A 14,774-nucleotide genomic window follows, 5' to 3' on the forward strand; every position below is an offset into this window, starting at 1 on the left:
TGTTTCTACAGTGTGGAAAAATGCGAAGAATGAAAACAATCCTTGCCTTTAGACGCACGAGCACTAGATTTTAACTGTAATTGATGAAACTATGACAAGAATTTCTGCAGCCCAAATAGCCAAGCTTTGGTAAAAACGCAATATCCAGATATTTCTGTTCAGGATCAGTCTAGCAGCAGCTTTCTACATAAAGAGTGAGGACAAACAAAATGCAACATCTTCCTCAGATATTTGACCAGAGTCCCAATATTATGGCAGAGTACAAATTAGGAATTATGACTTAATATTTAAAGCTTCTAATAAAGTGTTTTTTTAAAATCATGATAACAGCACAAGAGCTGCTTGGGGGCAGGGGAAGAGGGAAGCCAAAGTCATGAACAGACAGAAATAGAACATTGTGTTGGCTGAGTTATTATAGATTATTTCTAGCAGACTCCTAAATGAGAAAGCAGACAGCCAAATGAAATAGGAGAGAAGTAAACTGAAGTTGTGGGTACAAATGGATGGAATGCTTAGGCTCTAGTCCTTTGTACAAGACATTGAATGCCCAGTCTGCCATAATCTCACAGATCACCAGGAAGCATCAAACATTTTTGAAGGGTGCACTGATGCATATTTAGTTTATTATGTAAGGATCTTAGACAACTATTGACCATGAAATTTAAAATGTTCACTGCCCTTGAGTAAGGGAAGTGAAAATTAACTTAAAATTAAAACCAGTGTCCTTTATGCAACATTTTGTGTACTCTGATGGAAATTTAGAAATTACTTTATGGAGGACAACCTGCAGAATATGACAATTATAATTTTGAAATACAATAAAAAGATTAATAAAGAAAAAGATAATTTTGAAATTTATTGCACAAAACAAATGAATCAAAACTAATTGTCAGAGCATAGGCCTAGAAACTTAAAGGTCATGTCATAAGGAGAAACACTGGGGCAGAATCTGAGACCAATAATATTAGACCATAATATTATAAGATATAGGAGCAGAAATAGGCTATTAGGCCCATCAAGTCTGCTCCGCCATTTCATCATGGCTGATCCATTTTGCCCTCTAGGCCCCAATCTCTTGCCTTCTCTCCGTATCTCTTCATGCCCTGACCAATCAGAAATCTTTCAACCTCTGTATTAACATAGAGAAAGAACCTGGCCTCCACAGCCTCCTGTGACTTTTTGACCTCAAAGTGCATAAATTAAATGAACATAATAAATCTAAGAACTAGAGGACATAGCCTCAAGAGTCAGGGGAGTAGATCTAGGACTAGATGAGGAGGAACTGCTTTTCCCAGAGAGTGGTGAATCTGTGGAATTCTCTGCCCAATGAAACAGTGGCGGCTACCTGAGACAAGTTTGGATAGAATTTTGCATAGTAGTGGAATTAAGAGTTATGGGAAAAGGCAAGTAGGTGGAGATGAGTCCATGGCCAGATCAGTCATGACCTTATCAATGGCAGAGCAGGGTCAATGGGCCAGATGGCCTATTCCTGCTCCTATTTCTTGTGTTCTTATAAGTTAAGTTCTGTCCTTATCAATGTTGAGAATTGATACCAACATCATCAATGTCTGATGTTTGTTAGCGTTTCTCCAACAGCAATTCTTAAAGAACTCTCATGAGTGGTTAAAACAAAGACATATTCAATCGATAATTGTCAAGTACTTGCCATTTTATCAGACTTCTCGGGCACATCTATTTACCACATCTCTCGACTATTTTTTATATTACCTTTTACTCTCAATATACTGAATGCCATGCAGCAAATTATTGTCCAGAAAAGACATTCATAAAACCTTCACACATTCTTAATTAAGAAAGCATGGTAATGCTGAGAATTAGACAATCTGAAAGCCCTAGAGACAATGGATGAGAAGAAGATGTTTTCTGTAGTGGAGGAAGTGAAGGACCAGAGAGCACATCTTCAGAATAAAGGGATGTCCATTTAGATTGGAGATGAGGAGAAATTTCTTTAGCCAGAGAGTCGTGAATCTGTGGAATTCTTTGCCACAGACGGCTGTGGAGGCCAAGTCATTGGGCATATTTAAGGTGGAGGTTCTTGATTAGTCAGGGCATCAAAGGTTATGGGGAGAAGGCAGGAGAATTGGGTTGAGAGGGGTAATTAATCAGCCTCGATGGAAAGGTGGAGCAGACTAGATGAGCTGAATGGCCTACTTTTGCTCTTAGGTTTTATGGTCTTTTTTTTATGGGCTTATGGTCTAATCTGGTCAACTGGGAAGTTAAGAATAAGAAAAGCGATGATGAAAAGGATTTTTAAGGCTATGTCCACAGGGAGTGCGCATGACTGAAAATATGCAAATTAATATACAAGGAAACCTAAGCTTTATGGAGCTCAGAAAAATAGAGGCGCAATGGGTAACCCTAGGTAATTCTAAGGTAGGGACATGTTCGGCACAGCTCTGTGGGCCAAAGGGCCTGTATTGTGCTGTAGGTTTTCAAAGTTTCTATGTTTTTAATTGGTTCAAAAGAATATTAAATTGTAAGCATTTTGAATTGTCTGGTTTATTCCTGATTTTGAAACAATGAATTAGGAGTACACGAAAACCTGTCAAGCTCAGTATAACCTTTCAATAAAAGTATTTCATATGTGTGGTTATCACCTAATAGCTGAAAAAATGTAAAAAAAAAAGTACCAAAGAAAGAGATAAATGCTATCCTGGCGATGTAAACATAGTTGGATCTCTATACACTGGGGATCCGGTGCGTTAAATATACCTGCACAGACACTGGGGAAAGCTATTTCATTACAGTACTAAATTCAATATGCAAAATTCAAAATTTAAATAATGGAAGGTAATTTGATTACCCCTTTAGCAAATACCAATTTCTCTTTTTTCTCTGCACCGCACATAGAACTTCTCACATATCAACAAGAAATGAGGCCCCCCCATTGGTCGGGGTTGACAATGGATATCAAGTCCTAACTGTTGACGTGATACACAAGTCGACATACAAGCCAGGGCAGTAAGTGCTTTTGCAGCCCTGTGAAGAAGACAGCACATGTTACTTAGTGACTTGTCAACAAGCTAAACGTCAACTGGAGCTGCCCAGAGCATGACCTGTACTCCCCACAGGTATGCACTAAATCCTGATGCATTTCTTCTTGCTGTGCACTGCATAATGCAAGGGAAGTAAGGGAAATCATGCAACCTAAAACCAGAGGAATATGCCTGGAAAATTGATAGCATAAGTCAGCAAGGATCACATGAATTTTATTTGTCAGTTTCCAACAGTCTTGTGATGGATATGGATTCATAAAAAGCCTGAGGGCGTTTCCCAGCAGGAGACAGAGCAGGTTAAAGGAATACTGCCATTCTGCTGACAAAAGACAATAAGTCATTGATTAAATACGAACCCTGGGATGCACAGGGAGCAGCCCACAACTATCACTGCAAATCCCAGCGCCAACGTAGTTTGCCCAAAAAGCTTGGCATTAAGTGAAATTGTGGTTATGCTATGTGCATCGAGTATTTAGGAAGGCAAATACAGCACTGGCTTTTACTGGAAGTGAGGAGGAGTACTAGGTCTTGCTACGATTGTACAGACTATTGGTGAGACGGCATCACATCTGGTCTCTTCAATTAAAGGAAGGTGCACCTTGCGAGACCTCACCTTTGTTTTTCACCACAGATAACTGACCTGCTTTCGTTGTTATTTAAAATTATCAGCATCTGCAATATACAGTATTAGTTTTTTTCCATAGTTGAAGAGGAGATTGAGTAATTCTAACCAAAGTCCCATAGAAATTAGGGAAATGAGAGCTAGTCTATGGAAATATCAAATTCTGAGCAGATTTGACAAGGCAGCCGTGAGGAAATATTTTTCTCATGGGGGAATTTAAAGTAGAGTAGAAATAGTCTCGGACTCATTTTGAGACTAAAATGAGAATAAGTTTGTTCTCTGAAAGTAGTGAATATCTTATCTGGAATTTTATGTAACGATCAATAGGCATTATGTGCTTAAATACAATAGCTGGTACTCTTGCTAGGTTAAGCAAGGCTGTGCCATCATTCCAACAATCTTCTCTACCATTATTACAGCTCATCTCCAACAATCTTCCTGTGGAACTAAAACTAAAGGAATTCCCTAGTACCTATCCAAATACCTCATCAATACTGTAAATGTAGCTGCCTTAACCACGTCCTCTGGCAGCTTATTCAAAGTTCAAAAGTACACTTATTATCAGAGTATGCATACAATAATGCAACCTTGAGATTTGTCTTCTTCCTGGCAGCCACAGAACAAGGAAACCCAATAGAACCAATTAAAAAGACTGTCAAACACGCAGTGAGCAGAACAAAACTGTGCCAACAAATAAAGCAAGTCGCTGACATTGAGCGCTGAAGTTCATGAAAGTGAGTCCACAGCCAGAAAGCCACTCAACACTGCAGCCGATCCAGGAGCCTGTTCGTTGCAGGACACAGCCTCACAGAGACATGATAGCCTCATGCAGCAGTCAGCTGAACACCGGTCTGACCCTCGCATCCAGCTCTGACACCCTGACCTTTCTATCCTGGTCTGGTGCTCAAATTGGCCAAATCTTTGGTAGCCCCTCACTCTTGCACCTGGGCCCAACACCACAGCGCCTCTTTCACCTCAGATGGTTGAAGGTGTTCAGCATGTGTCCCCAAATCGTAAGGTCTTTCTACAGGGGCACAATTGAGAGTATTCTCACTGCCTGGTACGGGAACTGAACTTACCTTAATCGCAGGACTCTGCAGAGAGTCAGAGAGTGGTGCGGACAACCCAGCGCATCTGTGATGTAAACTTCCCACTTTCCAGAACATTTACAAAGACAGGTGTGTAAAAAGGGCCCAAAGGATCATTGGGGACCCGAGTCACCCCAACCACAAACTGTTCCAGCTGCTACCATCTGGGAAATGGTACCACAGCATAAAAGCCAGGACTAACAGGCTCTAGGATGGCTTCTTCCACCAGGCCATGAGACTCATTAATTTATGCTGATACAACTGTATTTCAATGTTATATTGACTGTTCTGTTGTACATCTTACCGTACACGCTATTTACTACAAATTACTATAATTGCACATTCAGAGACATAACGTAAAGATTTTTACTCATGTATGTGAAGGATGTAAGAAATAAAGTCAATTCAATTCAATACACACTCGAACCTGGGTCCTGCCACCTCAATTCAACCCATACCCAACCTTTCCAATTTCGTCTGGTGCTTAAATCAAACTTCGGGTCTTTCCGCACTCTCGGGCCTGGGCCCTGCCACCTCAACTCCGCTTGCCTCATCTCATTTCTGCTGCACTGAATCGCCAAGTCTGCTCCAGCAATGGTCAAACATTGGCTCAGTCCCCATTCTCAGGCCCAGGCCCTGTCACCTCAATTCACCCTGTACAGTTGTAACATGGAGAGCATTCTGACAGGCTGCATCACTGTCTAGTATGGAGAGGGTACTGCACAGGACCGAAAGAAGCTACAGAGGGCTGTAAGTCTAGTCAGCTCCATCTTGGGTACTAGCCTACAAAGTACCCAGGACATCTTCAAGGAGTGATGTCTCAGAAATGCAGGGTCCATTATTAAGGACCTCCAGCACCCAGGGCATGTCCTTTTCTCACTGTTACCATCAGGTAGGAGATACAGAAGCCTGAAGGTACACATTCAGTGATTCAAGAACAGCTTCTTCCCCTCTGCCATCCGATTTCTAAATATATATTGAACCTTTGGACACTACCTCATTTTTTCTAAATACACAGTATCTTTGCAGTTTTTTAATCTATTCAATATACATATACTAATTGATTTATTTGTTTATTTATTATTATTGTTTATTATTTTTTCTCTGCTAGATTATGTATTGCATTGAACTGCTGCTGTTAAGTTAACAAATTTCACGTCACATGCCAGTGATAATAAACCTGATTCTGATTCTGACATGCCACACAGCAACCATCCTGCACCTTCAAAACTTCAGTTCACATTACAAATATGCCTTACAGGCAGTTCAAAAACTAAACTCCAAAAGGGATGCTACAGGCTATTGCTTGCAGTGGTTATATCAAGACAGTGTGATTAATGGAATAATATATAGTTTTGTTTGTTACCAGAAAGTTGTTGCCTTGCTTCACCAAAACCATCTTAATCACTACCCACTGTGTAAAGATTTTACCTCGCAGGTTATCTTAAATCTCCCTTGTTTATATATCCTCTAGTGTTTGAATCTCCAACCCTAGGGAAAAAACTATGACCATCCAGTTTACTCACAAGCCCACAAGATTAATAAACTTCAACAAGGTCACCCCTCATTCTCCCATGTTCTAAGGAAGAAACTTTCCAAGTGACCAACCTCTCCCGATAACTCAGGCCCTCTAGTCCAAACATAATCCTCATAAGTTATTTCTGCATCCTCTTTAGCTTGTCAATGGCTTGCCTATAACAGGGAGAGCAAGACTGTGCATGATACTCCCTCTCGCTCAAAACTGTGCGTAATACTCCCTCTCGCTCAAAAGTGTACACGATACTCTCTCACTCAAAACTATACACAATACTCTTTCCCTCAAAACTGTACATGATACTCTCTCTCCCTCAAAACTGCACACGATACTGTCTCTCCCGCTCACTCAACGCTGCTGGAGGACGGTGTCGGAGTCCTGGGCTTTGGTCAAAGTTTAATCAACACAGTTTGTGGATTAGACTCTAGTACGTGCTATGATGTGTTTCTGATTTCTGGTCAGCCCTTGTTGCTATTTTGGACAACTTTGATCACATGACAGAGGGGAAGAAGCAATTCTTGAATCATTGAGTGTGTGTCTTCAGGCTTCTGTACCTCCTACCTGATGGTAACGGTGTGAAGAGGGCATGTCCTGGGGGGTGGGGATCTTTAATGATGGACACTGCCTTCTCAAGGCACTGCTCCTTGATACAACGGAGGCTAGTACCCATGATGGAACTGATTCAGTTTACACATTTCTGAAACTTACTTCAATCTTGTGCAGTAGCCCCCCCCCCCATTACCAGATGGTGATGCAGATCCCTCATTCTTCTGAATTCCACTGAGCAGAGGTCGAGAGCCATCAAACACTCCTCATATTATCGGCCTTTCAATCCCAGAATCATTTTTGTGAATCTCTTTGGAACCCTCTCGAATGGCAGCATATCCTTTATAAGATAAGGGGCCCAAAACTGCTCACAATACTCCACGCATGGCCTCACCAGTGCTTCATAAAGTCTCAACATTACATCTTTGCTTTTATATTCTAGTCCTCTTGAAATGAATGCTAACATCACATTTGCCATCCTTACCACTGATTCTACCTACAAATTAATCTTTAGGAATCTTTGACCCTCACTTTTTTGAATTTTGATGTACACGTGACAAGTAAAGCTACTTCAGATGAATCTCTGAGACTTCAGTCGGTCGAGGTCGACCATGTTACGTTCTAGCTGTCTATAGACATACACGCCAGGGCAGTACAGAGAGAAGGCTGTTGCCCATGTAGGAAGCTTCCCCTCTCCATGCATCTGATGAACCCAAAGGAACGGCAGAGACCAATACAGTTTGACACCAGCTGTGTCGCAGGAGTTGCCAGTCACCATTGAACTAACTTACGTCTGCCTTTCAAACTCCAGTTGGTATATTTTTCCCCTCGGGTTTACTCCCAACCCTTCCCCATGAGTGGATATAGCCACAAAGCAGCGGATGTTTAATATCAGAACTTTCTTCCTCTTAGAAATAAATGCAGGCAAATGGACATAGTTCATTTGTGAGGAGGTCCTGGAGTACTCCTATTAACTGTGCTTTTGAAGAAAGAGAGAGAGTTATTTACCACTGATGTGTTGCTTTGGAAAAGAGAGAGAGAGAGAGAGAGAGACGAAGATTAACGGTTGGACTGTCACTTTAAGGCATTGGAAGTAACTTTGGATTTCTACTGAGTTGGGTTTGGAGACAGCACCGAGCAGCTCGAAGGTTGCTATGGTGACCGACAGCAGGTTGTTGATGTTACTTCCAAGGACTTGTTGCCTGTTCGTATTCCTTTACAGACAAAGGAGGGAGGGACTCTTTGAATGACAGATGATGCTCAGCCTGGTGAAATAAATGGGAGGTCAGATGATACAGATCTCAGACACAGGATCTGGACACTGAATGAGCATTGTTGTGCCCGCAGAGAAAGTGGGTTTTGGAGGATCGATCAGGCGGATCGATCCAAATTGCTATTCCATCGGTGAAGAAGGGGTTGACTGGTGGGGAGTTGTCTATGTGTCCACCCTCGCCTGGGTGATAGCTTCACCACAGGAAAACCGGTCCCCCTGGTTAAAGTCACAGTCAGTGACTTGTAAAGGATTTCGGAGGATGACGAGAAGATCGACGGCAGCAGCTCACCTGAAGACTCAACTCACTCTCTCTCTCTCTCCATCACTACTCAACTAAATACCACGAACTGAACTGAACTGAACTTTACTCAACATCGTAAGACTGTATCTTTTTACCCCTAGACTTAAAGCTTGGTTTTCATACATATATTTCCACACTTACTGATTTACATATACATATATATACATATACATATACATATATATACATATATACACACACACACATATATATATATATATACACACACACACACATACACACACATATATATATACACACACACATACACACATATATATATACACACACACATACACACACACACACACACACACACACATATATATATAAAATCATTGCTAACCTGTGTGATTTATCTTCATTTATATTACTGTTTTGCATAGTTACTAATAAATATTAGTAGTTTATAGCAATACTGGACTCCAAAGTGGTTTCTATTTCTGGTTTCTTTATCCCCGTCACGGGATACGTGACACATTAAGGTAACTATTGAGCCATAGGGGTCTATCTTCTATCTTTTATAGCACTGTTTATGAGCATGGGCAGGGTGAGATGTTTTTACTTTACAGAGTGTTATATCTGATTTGACTTTCATTTCTTCACGGATATTAAGTATTTTAACTGATAAGAGGGGATCCAAACTCTTTTTGATATAGTGCAGTGGGCGTGTAATCATTGCCTGTAATACGAGACTGCTTCAATGTCTTTTTATCATTCTTACCTGGCAAGCTGCTTCTGCAGAGCCTGCATCTGGGATGCACTGATTTCAGACTCCAGTGTAACCTCACGCAGTCGGTTTTCAGTCTCAAGCCTTAAACATCTCTCTTCCTCCAATTCACGCATCAGCTTCTCGCACTGCAAAATGCAATGAATTTCATTGAAGAAAATCTCAAAAAAATCCGTGCACAAAAGATAAAACTTCAGAAAGCAAAGGTATCATTTCTGAATTGTATCATTATATAATTGGTGATCCGTAATTACAAAACATAAAGCAGTCCTTATTACTAAATCTGCCACTTACTGATGTGTTAAGCAGACACATAGCAGTAACTAGTGGGAAGGTTACTTACAGAGAATATGATCTTTAGTCATTTTAAAAATAGCAAGAATTTTTATGTAGAAATAGAAAAAAAAAGTTTACCCACAATTAACTAGTACACCTAAAAGGAGTAGTTTAACTCCACCATGGATGGTCAGAAGCCTGGCTGTGAATGAAGAAGGGTTGTGCGGGATGCTAGCAACGACATCCTGTAAGATCCCAGAGCTACAGAATCACCAGCAGAGGCTCCAGAGCCCTCACCCCTGGAAGAGGAAGGATCTTTGAAAACACATGGGTCAACTTGAAAGATTAGCTCTGGACTTTGGACTCTTGCAAGCTGCAATCGGCGGCCTATGCCCAGTAGCAGTGATGGGTTTAAGAGAAAGAAGAAAAAGAATATTTTAACTGTTTTAACAGCAGGGGAATTCTGAATATAAAATTTGCTACAAAGCAAAGGGGATAGGTTCATAGAATACTTTGACAAAAGTTGGACAAAAGCAAATTGCAACTAGAATTAGTAGAATAGAATTTGCATATAATTATGCATGCCCTTTGATACTTCTTGGATCACATTCTGTAGGACTGAAACCCAGCACAAAACATCTTTACTCCGGAAGTAATAGAATCAACACAATGGTGTGGAAAGTTGCCCGGGTATATCCTGTCCATTAAAATCTCACAAGTTGAACTCAGCTGATTTCTCTACTCTCAGTGATTAGCAAAGTAATGAATGGAAATGATTTCAGCATCATTTACTCTCTAATAACCTGCTCGTTGAGCTTATGACAACCTTTATTAAAAACATGGACTAATGAGCTCAGCCCCAGAGGGGGGGTGAGAGTGACTGACCTTCAAATCATAATAGCATTTGACCAAACTGCAGTCGTACGCCACAGGAAATAAAGTGATTTCACTTTGAAGGTCAATCACCTTCAGCCTGCAATATTACCAAAGGATTTCCTCAGACCAGTGATGTTCAGCTTCCTCACTGATAACATTCCTCCCATGACACCAGAATTGGGGAAGTTCATGGAAGATTGCAATGTCCTGCTCCATTTAGAGCTCTTCAGAAAGTGAAGGTCTTCAAGAAATAAGCTTTCAAGAATCACTAGATATTGACATGGTTCTGCAGGACTGAAAAATTGCAAAAGTCACTCCACTCTTTAAGATGGGAGGGAGGAAGAAGAAAGGAAATTATCACCCAGTTAGCCTAAATTCAGTGGTTGAGTGGATGTTGCAGTCCATTATTAAGGATGAGGTTTCAGGGTACTTGGAGCCAATATGATAGAATAGGCCAAAGTCAGAATGGTTTCCTTAAGGGGAAATCTTGCCTGACAAATCTGTTGGAATTCTTTGAAGGAATAACAAGCAGGGTAGACAAAAGAGAGTCTGTGAATGCTGTTTACCTGTCTTTGTAGAAGGCATTTGACAAGGTGTCACACATGAGGCTGCTTAACGAGTTAACAGCCCATGGTATTACAGGAAAGATTCTGGCATGGATAGAAGTTTGGCTGACTGGCAGGAGGCAAAGTGTTAGATTAAAAGGGCTACTTCTGGTTGGCTGGCAATAACTAGTGGTGTCCAAAAACATTAGTGTTGGGACCGCAGCTTTTCACATTAGATGTCAATGATGGAATTGATGACTCCATGTCCAAGTTTGCAGGCGATACGATTGCAGGTGGGGACCAAGCAGTACTGAAGCAGCAGGGAGTCTGCAGAGGGACTTAGACAAATTAGAAGAGTGGGCGAAGAAGTGGCAAATGGAATACAGTGTCGGGAATGTACAGTCATGCACTTTTGTAGAAGGAATAAAGGGATAGACTATTTTCTAAACAGGGGAAAAAATTAAAAATCAGAGCAGCAAAGGAACTTGGAAGTCCTCAGGCATGATTCTCTAAAGATTAACTTGCGGGTTGAATCAGTGGTCAGAAAGGCAAATGCAATGTGAGCATTCACTTTGAGAGGACTAGAATATAAATGCAAGGATGGGATACTAAGGCTTTATGAGGCATTGTTCAGACTGCAATTGCAGTATCGTGAGCAGTTTTGGGCTCCTCATCAAAGAAAAAAGGTGCTGGTATTCGGGAAGGAAGTTCACGAGAATGATTCTTGGACTGAAAGGATTAATGTATGAGGAGCATTTGATGGCTCTGGGCCTGTACTCACTGGAGATATGAAGAATGAGGGGGAATCTCATTGAAACTTATTGAATATTGAAAGGCCTCGATAGAGTGGATATAGAGAGGATGGTTCCTATAGTGGGGGAGTCTAGTACCAGGATGCACTGCCTCAGAATAGAGGAACGCCAATTTAGAACATGGATAAGGAAAATTTCTTTAGCTAGAGGGTGGTGAATCTGTGGAATTCATTACCACAGACAGCCATGGAGGCCAAATCATTGGGTATATTGAAAGAGGAGGTTTTTAGGTCCTTGGTTATTCAGGATGCCAAAGGTCACAGAAGAAGGCAGGAGAACGGGGTTGAGAGGGATAATAAATCAGTCATGACGGAATCGCAGAGCAGACTCGATAGCCGGAATGGCCTAATCATGCTCCAATGATCTTATTAGTAATTACAAGTAAGCACCCTCTTCTCATTGTTGTGATCTGAGAGGAGAAACAGGAGCCTGAAGACAAGCAGTCATGTTTCAAAAAAAAAGCTGCTTCCCCTCCGCCATCAAATTTTTGACTAGACAATGAACCTTTGAACACCATATCACTTTTCAGTCACTTATTCATTTTTTATGTATTTTTGTTGCAACTTATAGCAATTTTTATGTATTGCACTGAACTGCCACAAAACAACAATTTTCATGACGCATATCTGTGATAATAAACCTGATTCTGATTATTTACTCTCCCTTGAAGTAGAGCAAGCTCACCTTTAATTATTTTTCCTTCTTCTGTTTATAACTGCAATTTTTAAAATTAATAATTAACTTCACATCTTTGGTCTTCACTCTGTCATAGGACATCTCCTTTACTGTCTTTACTGTTAGCAATTTAAACACTCATTTTTCCATTAGAGTTTTGCAATTTCTGATGAAGAATGAACCTTGATTTGGAGATGGTGACTCAGGTTCCCTCCATCTGATGACCAACAAAACTAATTCTTAATTTAACATACTTCCTATCTCCAACCAGAAAATTTCCTTTGGTTTCTATCTCTGCCTGACTCATTCTACCTCTTCACCTCTTTCAGACTCTGAGTTTAGATTCAATGCTAACAAACATACCTCTGTCCAAGATCTTCCTTGCCAAAAGTAGGAGGTACTTCCTGCTGGAGAACTAAACTGTTACACGACAGCATCTACAGAAATATCTGCCGCTCAAAATGAGATGTTTGTGTGGACAGAGGAGCCATAAAACAAGATAATGAACAGAATTATGGAAATAGGAGCTTACAAAATGATAGTTAGCATAGGACTCTGATTTACAATGTAAAATTTTAAATGAATTTTTGTATGTCTGAGAGTTGTATATTTTTTCTTAAAGATCCAAGTGTCAAGACTGTGTGTTGTCATACGCCAGTAGGAATGTAAAGGAGAGAAAGATGATTGTTACTTTGATCTGATACAGAGTAAGTACACAAACCCACCCAGATCCTTTGCCCAGCCAGCAACGTATCACACACAAAATGCTGAAGGAACTCAGCAGCCCAGGCAGGACACCTACTGAAGGGTCTCGGCCAAAACGTCAACTGTACTCTTTTCTATAGATGCTGCCTGGCCGGCCGGCTCAGTTACTTCAGCATTTTGTGTGTTGCAGATTTCTCTTGTTTGTGAAAGGGATTTAGAAAATTGTTTCAATGACATTGCCAGGTTTCCCAGTTTATCATGATGATTTTCTCACCCTCCCACAGAAAGTACCTGACTAATTCCAGTATACGAAATGTCACAGCTTCAACATAGGTCAGAGATAATAATAAATTTTCTTCCTTCTACTAAACAATGAATAAAATCCTATTTTTCCATGAGAATTGAAATTCATTCCTTTTAAAGAATGAAGAATGCAGACCCATTTAACAATTAAGCATTGTAAAGAAAACCTTTCACCACTTCATTACGGCACATGACTGATAATCAGTTTAAACAACCTATAAATGAACCTTCTACAAAATGCTGGAGGAATGCAGCAGGTTAGGCAGCATCTATGGAGTGAATAAACAGTCAACATTTTGGGCCAAGTTCCTTCTGCAGGACTGGAAAGGAAGGAGAAAAACGGCAGAATGAAAAGGAGTTGTGGGGTGGGGAAGGAGGATTGCTGGAAGATGATAGGTGAAGAGCGAGTCTGGGTGAGTACATGGTCGAAGAGTCAGATGGCAGCAGAGATCACAAAGGGGGAGAAGTGAGAGAAGGTCTCACTGCACTCCAGTCAAAGAAACTCTGCAGTGAAGCAGCAAATGCTAAACATGAAAAATGCAACAGATGCTGAAAATCCAGAGCAACACAAGACAAATTCTATAAAACCACCAACTATAATCGGGCAAGACATTATGACAACCACAACCAGACTAACATTTACAGCATTGAGTTGGCCGGTGGTCTTTAGTGAAATTTAGTCAGAGATAGAAGTTCAGCCAACATCTTACACACATGCAAGAAAACCAAGAAGGATTTTGAACTGCCTTCTATCAAGTTTCTTGTTGGAAGAAAACAAGAGCTGGTAAAATGACCAATTTGAATACAAGCAACATAATTTATTTTTCAGTTAGTCCTTTCAAAAGACCTGAAAGCAATCTTGGCTGAGTGTTTTGAAAATGCAAATTCTGATTCAGCACTGCATAGAGAATTGTTCTTGGTAGTTTTAATCACAAAGGTGATGGATACATACATGCCAATACACACAATATACATTATGCTCAGCAGGTGATGTTTCAATCTGGCACATCAGCAGCAGCAAATAACATGACCATCCTTCAGACAGCTCACAAAACTACCTCTTTTACTACTTCGTCTTCTTTCAAAGATGATTCTGCTACTCAGCTTGGAACCTATGATTTACATTTTGATGGAGTGTTTTTGGGCCAATCGAGTGATCTAGCACCTGAGTCGGCTCCATTTCTTGCCAATCTCGCTGACTAAAGCATCAAACAAGATTGAAATTAACAAGAAAGGAAAAATCTGCAGATGATGGAAATCCAAGCAACAAGCACAAAATGTTGGAGGAACTCAGCAGGCCAGGCAGCATCAATGGAAAAAAGAAAAGTTGATGTTTTGGACTGAACGCTTTGATAGGACTGGAGAAAAATAGCTGAAGAGTAGGTTTAGAAGGTGGGAGGAGGGGAGAGAGAAATGCTAGGTGATAGGTGAAAGCTCTCTAGGTTTCACCCACCTTTCAAATCTACTCCTC

General features: G+C 40.6%; 1 protein-coding gene across 11 annotated transcripts in view; it reads right to left on the reverse strand.

The window, feature by feature from the left end:
- Positions 1-14,774, reverse strand: part of nckap5l (NCK-associated protein 5-like) — an 890,431-nt gene that overhangs the window by 502,425 nt on the left and 373,232 nt on the right. For 10 of the 11 annotated variants that reach the window (XM_063052487.1, XM_063052484.1, XM_063052488.1 and 7 more), the window contains one exon: positions 9,106-9,239. In XM_063052487.1, coding sequence (XP_062908557.1) covers positions 9,106-9,239 — 134 coding nt within the window. Of the gene's footprint in view, positions 1-9,105; positions 9,240-9,529; positions 9,664-14,774 lie in introns of those variants that run through there. The other variant, XM_063052494.1, reaches the window with a different exon arrangement.

The sequence above is a fragment of the Mobula hypostoma genome, chromosome 6, assembly GCF_963921235.1.
Source record: "Mobula hypostoma chromosome 6, sMobHyp1.1, whole genome shotgun sequence".
Taxonomy (NCBI): domain Eukaryota; kingdom Metazoa; phylum Chordata; class Chondrichthyes; order Myliobatiformes; family Myliobatidae; genus Mobula; species Mobula hypostoma.